Genomic DNA, 10,331 nt, shown 5'->3' with positions numbered 1-10,331 from the left:
TCTCTCTCTTTCTCTCTGTGTCTGTCTCTCTCTTTCTCTCTCTCACTCTGTCTGTCTCTCTTTCTCTCACTCTTTCTCTCTCTCTCTCTGTCTGTCTGTCTGTCTCTCTCTCTCTTTCTCTCTCTCTCACTCTCTCTGTCTGTCTCTCTCTTTCTCTCTGTGTCTGTCTCTCTCTTTCTCTCTCTCTGTCTGTCTCTCTGTGTCTGTCTCTCTCTTTCTCTCTCTCACTCTGTCTGTCTCTCTTTCTCTCACTCTTTCTCTCTCTCTCTCTGTCTGTCTGTCTGTCTCTCTCTCTCTTTCTCTCTCTCTCACTCTCTCTGTCTGTCTCTCTCTTTCTCTCTGTGTCTGTCTCTCTCTTTCTCTCTCTGTCTGTCTCTCTTTCTCTCTGTGTCTGTCTCTCTCTTTCTCTCTCACTCTGTCTGTCTCTCTTTCTCTCACTCTTTCTCTCTCTCACTCTCTCTGTCTGTCTCTCTCTCTCTTTCTCTCTCTCTCTCACTCTCTGTCTGTCTCTCTCTTTCTCTCTGTGTCTGTCTCTCTCTTTCTCTCTCTCTCACTCTCTCTGTCTGTCTCTCTCTCTCTGTGTCTGTCTCTCTCTCTCTCTCGCTCTCTCAGCGCCTTTAGGGCACTTCTGGACAGACACGCCTCCTCACACCAGCTCTGACCATACTTACCATATTTACTCCCTTTGGGATGGATGGATGAATGGATGGGTGATAAAAGCGGTAAATAAACTTAAAACATGGAAATAAATAAACCACTAAACAAATGAGCAGCAGCAAAGGATAAAGAGTTTAGAGGAATTAAATCAAATCTAAAACCGTAAACCACGCCACTTTAGTATTTATTCATTTATAATTGGATTTAAAGCTCATGTTACCTGTTTGAACCCTTTTTATTTAAATTCATACAAAACGTGGCTTAATGTCTTTTAACTTTACTATCATTCACTCCCAAAATTTAGCATGCAGAATTCCCCCAAGACTGCTCAGGTCAGTGATACGTATTTATTAATATGCTATATCTCATGTATAATGAATGTAAAACAACCTACTTTTTTAATGTTTTGAAAAACGGATAATCTGCTCTGCTCTCTTGACTTGGACTCAGCTACTTTAGCCTCGGTCTTGACGCTGATGGTTTTGACTACAGCACTATGTGGTGAAAATCAGAGGCATTATGGTGCAGGTGTTATGTACAGTTTATTCACAGCAGCGGTTATGGTCAAACCTCATTTTAAACTTTTCAGTAGAGCAAGGCAACTTTATTTATACAGCACCTTTCAAATGGCAGTCCTTCAAAGTGTTTTACATTTACATTTACACCATTTGGCTTACGCCCTTATCCAGAGCGACTTACAATTTGATTATTTTTACATAGGTAGGCAGAGGTAGTGTTAGGAGTCTTGCCAAAGGACTCATTGGTATAGTGTAGGGTGTTTGCCAAGGTGGGGACTGAACCCCAATCTACAGCATAGAAGGCAGAGATGTTACCCTCTACACTACATCAACCAATTTTACAATTGAGAAAATGCAAAACCAACTGAAATAAAAATGGAAAAAGATGCGGGAGAAGTACAGAAAAATATTTGTGGACTGGAATGATAAGGCATGATAACTCTGTCACTCAGGATGCTCTTTCAAATGTCCAGCAAGCTGTGGCACAGCTGTTATAAAGGTCCTACATCTGAAATACCGAATTTCTCTACAAATCATATGCACTATTACAACATTGTTTTCAACTACACTGCAATTTTTTTCCTTCAACCTGAAAAAAAGACCCCATGTGGTGAGCAACTGTTTTTTTTTATCAGATCAAATAGATTCTTTGATTAAAATACATTCCAAATAATTTTTTAATTCATAATTTTTTTCTTAGCTTAGTGAGCTAGCACTACGTTGTTACTGATAGCAATCATCATTTGCATAACATCCTGTCAACAACAGCCAACGAATAACTTCTTATTCAAACTTATTCATTCTACCCTAATAGCTTAAAAGCAGGGCAGCAGAGACACTCTTGACTATTCTCACCCAGCAAGTTGGTATTAACTGAGTGCCAAGTGCATACAGGTTTGTACACTATTTCCCAGGATAAATGAGACATGGGAGCTTGCTCTGGCCAAAAGCCAGTGCTGCACAAGTAAGTATTTGGAGAGCATGTGGATAACATGATTAGACAAAAAGTCTCCCTGAGTAAGTGAAATATAATCGTTTGTCATTACAATTTATCAAATAGAATAACTTAATATTTTGCAGCGGGGCCAGAATTGTAGCCCTCTCTTAATGATTATCTTAACTATCTTGTGAAATTGTTTCAGATATGAAATGAAACATACTTAGTGTGCTCTATTGAGAAGTAGGTTGTATTAAGTATTTTGATCTTCTCTAAGGCGATGCTAGCATCCTTACTTTATATCAAAATATAAAGTAAGGCAGCATCCTTAATAAACAGCTTATCTCACTGGTAAAAATTAGGAGGTAGGACAGTGTTGCTAAAGCTCACCTATTTAACCACTAGAAACACTACAGGTCTTAAATTTTAACTCGTTCACTTTTAAGGAAATCAGATTTTTCTTCTGCAAGCTTCCTCCTTCTTCAGCTCCTGCCCTGGCTAAAGTGATGATTTAAGAGGACCACTGAGACCCTGTAAGTGTTTTCTGAAAAATTCCTGCACTCTTCTCCATGCATCAACTTGTGCATCTGCATGGACTTTCGGCTCTCCACCAAAAGCAACCTCTTTACCCACAGCAGGGTGGATCCCAGACGGATGATGGGGCATGTAAGGAACTTCCAAAAAGTGCCCTGCTTTTGGATAGCTCACCACTTCATAGTTTGTTCTTCCATGTTCCTTGAGTCTATTGCAAGCTTGCTCTGCGTAATAGGCACTGTTCCAGTTTCTGTCATCTTCTGACACTACGAACAGTAATCTGCAGCTGGCACGCTCAATCGGTATGACAGTGGCAAGGTTCTCCTTTGCCATGGGATCATCTAGAACATCTCTGACATCCAGGATACCTGGTTTAGTTGTATCTAGGTTTTTAGCACTAAATGTAAGAGGTGGGATGACCATGTCTTTGTAGTGGAGCGGGATCAAGACGTTGGCGTTGCAGCCGTTGATACAGACGATGGCACTAATATTAGCCAGGAATGATGCCATTGATAGAGCTAGTTCTGCACCCTTTGAGAGTGACAGTACGCCTATTCCATTTCTTTGTACCTGTGAGGGAAAAAAAACACATATGCTTATCCTATACTTTAGATATCTATATATTAAACATCTACTGCACTCAAAGACATGGTTAACTGCATCTGGATAGCATCTTATAATTATATAGATTGGGATTTGTGTCAATTGTGTCACCATAGTACAAAGTTTATATTTTTTCATTAAATGGTACTTCCATAAAAAGCAATTTGTGGGGTGCTACCTATCAGCTTACTTTTTGTACATCAATAATCCTAAACAGTCCAAAATGGCCCAAAATGCCAAATATGAGCTTGAGAAGATTATAACATAGCAACAAAAATAGCTACACAGCATGCCTATCTAGTCTAATGCTGAGATGTTTGGACAGTTTAATATTTAACAAAAATAGATAAAGAGGTATTCATAATCATGCTGGTGTCAAATTTATATTCCACCTCTATCTAACAAGCTGTCAAATGCAGTGTAGAGCTGTTATAAGCTGTCTTAGTAGCAAGTAGCGCTCACACCACAGCATAGGGTTGATTTCCAGCTAAATGCTAAATGGACAACGTTACCATCTGTTCTCATTAGCACTACAGGTGTTAGCTGAGCAGGCTTATAATATCACACAGTTTCAACATGTTCAGTTCTGAAAACAAGAAACAAGTGTACACTGAAACAAGTGCAGAGGACAAAATACTTAAATCGGAGTGACTGAAGTTGAGTGACGGATACTTGCAGGCCCGTAGCCAGCATTGTGATGGGGGGGGGGGGGGGGGGTCTTTTTCCCCCAAAAGTGGACTTCATTTGGCTCTCTACTCCAATGCCCCCTAAATACACGAGCACACTTCAAACCTTTTGATTTAGACATATTTTATTCATTATAAGTTTGTTGTGAGTCTGTTGTTACTGTCCTTATTTGTTCGTCTGTTGCTCCCCACTGTTAACATAAATTTGATATAAATGTAAGTGTTACTCAAACTTCCTACATCTGTGATGTGACTTCATTGTCTGTCTCTGTTGCTCACCTCAGTTGTCTGTTGCTTTGTTCCATTGTCTCTGTTGCTGCCCTCCATTGTCTGTCTCTGATGTTGCTGTCCTTTATTGCCTATCTCTCTACTGTTGACATAAATAGATAAGAATTACTTCATGAGGTACACTATCGGTATGGTCATTAAAACTTAAACATGAATTAATAATGATATAAATTGAAGTGTTCCGTCTTATTCAAATCTTCCTACAACTGTGCTGGGACTTCATTGTCTCTCTCTGTTGCTCACCTAGGTCTGTTGTTGCTCTCCCTCCTCTGTATCTCTGTTGCTGTCTGTCTCTGTCTTTTCTTCACTGTCTGTCTATTTTTCCTCTCTTTTGTATCTCGCCTTCTTTTTCTTTATTTTTTAATTGGGTCTTGCCTTCACTGTCTGTCTGTTTTTCCTCTCCTTTAGGGTCATTTTACAGGAAATCGGACACTTTGGAACTCAACCGACACAGATTTTAATCAAACTTTGCGTGCCTTTTTAGTGGCAATGTAGAACCCCAGAACTGCATTTGCATGAATCTGCAACTAATATTTCAGAAGTTGTTCATGACATTGCAGGCTATGTGTGGAAAAGATACTGACCATTTTAAAATAGTTTTTTTTATATTCAGATTTTAGTATTTTAATATCTCATAATTTATACTTGGCTAACTGTTGAGTTCAATGTTGTTTACTCTGTGTACTCTGTAGAGCCAGAAAAGAGCTTTCAAACAGCATCAAAACAATCTGTTTGGGGGGGTTGGCGGAGGCGGCGGAGGCGGCGGGGGGGGGGGGGGGGGGGGGGGCGGGTGTTAGGGTGATCGAACGAACCCTTCGATCCCCCCCTGGCTACGGGCCTGACTTGAATGGGAAAAAGTCAGAACTGTAATCTGTGGTGTGTTGAGCTAAGTGAAGCTAAGAAAGCCAGCTCCACTGCCTTGCTGAAAAACTATGCTGGCTAAAGCTAGTCACCCAGCATTGTCATGCTGGAAGACCAGCACACCAGCATCCACAATACAACATATACATTTAGCTGGTGACCAGCATATTAACTTCTGATGCTGCTGTCCAGCACAACTGCAACTAAAATAAAACATATGCTTGTTTTACTTGTTCTTTTCTAGCAGGGTGAGCTCCTCTTAGCACTGTTCAACATTTAGTCCAGTTTTAATTTAACACTTATTGGCTGTTGTACTGAAATTCCTCTTGGTGTATTTTCTGGATAATAGTGGTTCTTATTTAAAAAGTTACTCTTGCTCAATCTGTGCAAACAGACAGGACTGTACTCCCCCAGTGTTGCCAAATTACCAAGGTCAAAGCAGTCCTAGCAGAGTTTTCAGATACTCCTATGTTACTTTTTGGTCATAACAATTAAACATTAAACATTTAATCATGTATTATTTGTCATAGACTATTTTTATGGTTTTGATTAGTTTGGATTTTCTTCTTATTATTTTACAGAAATGTCTAATTCCACTGACCTCAGGTAGCCTTTGCAGGAACGCTATTGCTTCTTCAAAGTACTTCAGATCAAACTTCTTAACTTTTTTGGGCAAGTCCTGGTAACCATAGTAAGCCAAGGCCAGCACCACAAACCCTTCACTTGCCAGGAGAGCTGCTCGCGGCTCACATATACCACCACCCAAAGTATATAAATCTATAATTCCAGGGAACGTGCCTTCTCCTGTAAAAGAGAAAATATACTTACTATGTTGTTATACTGCAATATTACACATCATTACACTACTTCATACTCCATTACTGATTTAGCAGCACTTTTATTTGTGTACAAATGTCACAACAGATAGATACAAATATGGGAATTAAATGATCAGTGTTTACTGATGAGCATAACTTACATCACCGCTAGATTAACTATTGGACCAATTACTGTTAACTGAAGAGGACCCTCATTAAGGTATTTCATTTTTTTATGTATTCATTTTTATGTATTTAATGTTTCTTTGCTATTGTCTTTACACCTTTTTTTTAACAGTTCAACAAAGTGGTCTTTCAACTTTCTGTGCGTAATAAATAAACGTGTACATGATGTTTGACTAAAAAAAACAAAAAACTAAATAAGCTTAACCAACAACAAAAGACATGTAGCTCTGCGTCTGATGTTTTGTGAATGTGTTAAAAATGTAACAAAACTAGCACATGACTGAATTAAAATCAGTGAAAAGTTTAACAGCCTGTTCAGCTGAGTCAGTCATCAAGTTTTGCATCCTACACTATACCAATAAGAGTCCTTGGGCAAGATTCCTAACACTACCTTCACCTACTTGTGTAAAATGATCAAATTGTAAGTCGCTCTGGATAAGAGTGTCAGCCAAATGCCGTTAATGTTAAATATTATACAGAACCATTTTTTTACTAAAGAACCTTTGATGAACCATCATTTTTAAGTGCTTGTGAGAATGCTGGTAACCATGCTGGGTGACCAGCAGCACCAGAGCAGCATTAATCAGTTTAGACCAGCATGGAACTTGTGCTGTTTTTTCAACAGGGGTGTCATGCAAAAAAAAACCAAAAAAAAAAGGTAAATAATTAGATTGTTAAAAACTATTAATTTCATCATTGTACTGTCCAGGCATGGCATGGCCAGCACAGCTGGTCACCAGTAGAAACAGCATGCTGTGCTTTGAACGCTGGTACAACCATTTTGGGTGACCAACTAAACCAGTAACAGAACAGCATAGACCAGCACGGAATTCATGACGCCCACTAAGGGGTCTCATTACAAGACCATTGCATTCTGCCAGCGGACATGGACTCTAATGTGTCGTTCAAACACAAATCTACATAAATCCGGAGAGGCCATGAGGTGGTTATCATTTTCTGGATTGTGATCTTGAGATAAAGTGTTAACTATCTTGTGAGGTCAAGATAGAGTTGTTATCTTGAGATAACGAGTTATGAATCTTGTGATCTGAAGATAAGTTGTTAACTTGAGATCACAAGAAATTTAACTCGTTATCTCAGGATAACAAACCACCAAAATGATAGAAACAGCTCATCGTTTCTCTGGACTTCCATAGAAGTCGATTTTCATCAAACTTGTAATTATATTCTACACCACGGTGAGTCGCTGCTTGACCGAGTTCAGTATCAGAGACAGAAGTGAAGCTCAAACTAAGAACAAACTGACCAGGTGGTGTGAAAAGGGTTCCTCGTATCCTGCCTTCTCTCACAGGAGCTCTTCGGACTCCCGGGCACGTGAAGTGCCTTTCGTTGGTCTCCTTAGCGAGGACTTCTCCTCCACTGGAAGCCTCGATGTGATAGTGAACGGGGCTCGACGCGTCTCTCTTCACCACTTTACTGTGTGGCACGTCTGGCCGCATCGACCAAAACAAACCCATCGGTTCAACACCTGTGTAGGTTCCCCCCAGTGAGGGATGACGGCTCACGTCAACCTCTCCTTTCTCGTCCGCCTGATATGTGGCCGTAGCTTTGAAAACAACGCCTTTGTCGTCCCGGAGGTTGGACTGTAACTGCACATGTTGCTGAGGAGTCAAACCGCTCAGTTTTATCTCAACAGCTTCGTCAAACATGCAGCTGGTGCTCGGCAGAATCCGGAGACGAGCTGCAGAGTCCGAGTGGGTTTTCATGAACGCGTTTCTCAGTGAGAGTTTAGAGCAGCGGCGCAGCAGAAAAGCCATGTTATTGTCTTTGTGCAGGGTTGCCAGGTCTCGTCGAACAACTCCTCTTTTGGGTTACTGGGGTAAAGGTCACAAAGTCCAAGATCGTTGTATCAGGCTCTTGAATTGCCAAATGCTTCTTAATAAATCCCCTATTTTAGGACACAGTGTCTGTCATGTTTGTCACCTTGTTAGCGCCACAACAGATTCAGATACGGAGGAATTTCCACTTTGGAGTCCCCCTGGCAGTTTCGCACATGCGCAACAAATACAGCTGAAAAAAAGTAGATATCAACTATATCACCAAGATAGTACAGCGCGTATAGTTTCATTATACTTTAATAATAATATAGTTTTATAGTTTAACCAATATAGTACAGCGCCCTTCCTGCTGAAAAAAAACATGAAAAAAACATTTTAATAACATATCGGTACCTGATGGTCTCCAATAGTCTCTAATGGTGTTTTGTGTTTTTCTGATGGGTTGATATCACGATGTAAAAGACTAATGATTTAACAGGTGTTCAGGGACTCATTCCAGGTACATTTGATGGTTTCCAGATGTGAACGTGTCTTTCAGGAAACTAGTGGTCTCTAACCATTAAGCCAGTTCCCATTAGAAAGCCATGATAAGGCATGATAACTCTGTCACTCAGGATGATCTTTCAAATGTCCAGCAAGCTGTGGCTTTTTATCAGATCAAATAGATTATTTGATTAAAATACATTCCAAATACTTTTTTAATTTATATTTTTTTTCTCAGCTTAGTGAGCTAGCACTATGTTGTTACTGATAGCAATCATCATTTGCATAACATCCTGTCAACAACAACCAACGAGTCACTTCTTATTCAAACTTATTCATTCTACCCTAATAGCTTAAAAGCAGGGCAGCAGAGACACTCTTGACTATTCTCACCCAGCAAGTTGGTATTAACTGAGTGCCAAGTGCATACAGGTTTGTACACTATTTCCCAGGATAAATGAGACATGGGAGCTTGCTCTGGCCAAAAGCCAGTGCTGCACAAGTAAGTATTTGGAGAGCATGTGGATAACATGATTAGACAAAAAGTCTCCCTGAGTAAGTGAAATATAATCGTTTGTCATTACAATTTATCAAATAGAATAACTTAATACAGCGGGGCCAGAATTGTAGCCCTCTCTTAATGATTATCTTTTAACTATCTTGTGAAATTGTTTCAGATATGAAATGAAACACACTTAGTGTGCTCTATTGAGAAGTAGGTTGTATTAAGTATTTTGATCTTCTCTAAGGCGATGCTAGCATCCTTACTTTATATCAAAATACAAAGTAAGGCAGCATCCTTAATAAACAGCTTATCTCACTGGTAAAAATTAGGAGGTAGGACAGTGTTGCTAAAGCTCACCTATTTAACCACTAGAAACACTACAGGTCTTAAATTTTAACTCGTTCACTTTTAAGGAAATCAGACTTTTCTTCTGCAAGCTTCCTCCTTCTTCAGCTCCTGCCCTGGCTAAAGTGATGATTTAAGAGGACCACTGAGACCCTGTAAGTGTTTTCTGAAAAATTCCTGCACTCTTCTCCATGCATCAACTTGTGCATCTGCATGGACTATCGGCTCTCCACCAAAAGCAACCTCTTTACCCACAGCAGGGTGGATCCCAGATGGATGATGGGGCATGTAAGGAACTTCCAAAAAGTGCCCTGCTTTTGGATAGCTCACCACTTCATAGTTTGTTCTTCCATGTTCCTTGAGTCTATTGCAAGCTTGCTCTGCGTAATAGGCACTGTTCCAGTTTCTGTCATCTTCTGACACTACGAACAGTAATCTGCAGCTGGCACGCTCAATCGGTATGACAGTGGCAAGGTTCTCCTTTGCCATGGGATCATCTAGAACATCTCTGACATCCAGGATACCTGGTTTAGTTGTATCTAGGTTTTTAGCACTAAATGTAAGAGGTGGGATGACCATGTGTTTGTAGTGGAGCGGGATCAAGACGTTGGCATTGCAGCCGTTGATACAGACGATGGCGCCCATTAGAAAGCAAAACCATCAGCTTTTAATACTAATTGCAGTGGTTCTAATGGTCTTTTTTCAGCAGGGCTTGTAATTAATTATGCTGTCCGTACAGAAATATAGAAAGTCAAGCTCCATTCTGGCTTTAGATCTGAAAGAGAAAAAAAACACTATATATATATATATATATATATATATATATATATATATATATATATATATATACACTGCTCAACAAAATAAGGGGAACACTTAAACAACACAATATAACTCCAAGTAAATCAAACTTTTGTGAAATCAAACTGTCCACTTTGGAAGCAACACTGATTGACAATCAATTTCACAGCTGTTGTGCAAATGGAATAGACAAGTTGGATCAGCCTGTAGTGTGTTTTTCCACTTTAATTTTGTGTGTGACTCCAAATCCAGGCCTCCATTGGCTGATAAATTTGATTTCCATTGATTATTTTTGTGTGATTTTGTTGTC

The 10,331-nt window shown here is 39.7% G+C and overlaps 2 protein-coding genes across 2 annotated transcripts; both read right to left on the bottom strand.

The window, feature by feature from the left end:
* Positions 1-1,180: 1,180 nt before the first annotated feature.
* On the bottom strand, positions 1,181-8,036 carry LOC108424503 (acyl-coenzyme A thioesterase 1-like). Its single transcript, XM_037537522.1, has 3 exons — positions 7,356-8,036; positions 5,686-5,888; positions 1,181-3,216 (listed from the first exon to the last, which is right to left on the bottom strand). Exons 1-3 carry the CDS (start codon positions 7,864-7,866, stop codon positions 2,611-2,613), a joined length of 1,320 nt encoding a protein of 439 aa, XP_037393419.1. The 5' UTR covers positions 7,867-8,036; the 3' UTR covers positions 1,181-2,610.
* Positions 8,037-9,340: 1,304 nt separating this feature from the next.
* On the bottom strand, positions 9,341-9,865 carry LOC108424416 (putative acyl-coenzyme A thioesterase 6). Its single transcript, XM_017692458.1, has one exon. It carries the CDS (start codon positions 9,863-9,865, stop codon positions 9,341-9,343), a length of 525 nt encoding a protein of 174 aa, XP_017547947.1.
* Between the last annotated feature and the right edge of the window lie 466 nt (positions 9,866-10,331).

Source organism: Pygocentrus nattereri, chromosome 4 (assembly GCF_015220715.1).
Source record: "Pygocentrus nattereri isolate fPygNat1 chromosome 4, fPygNat1.pri, whole genome shotgun sequence".
NCBI lineage: Eukaryota > Metazoa > Chordata > Actinopteri > Characiformes > Serrasalmidae > Pygocentrus > Pygocentrus nattereri.
Note: the sequence above shows the minus strand (reverse complement) of the source record. Positions and strands in the feature narration are given on the sequence as shown.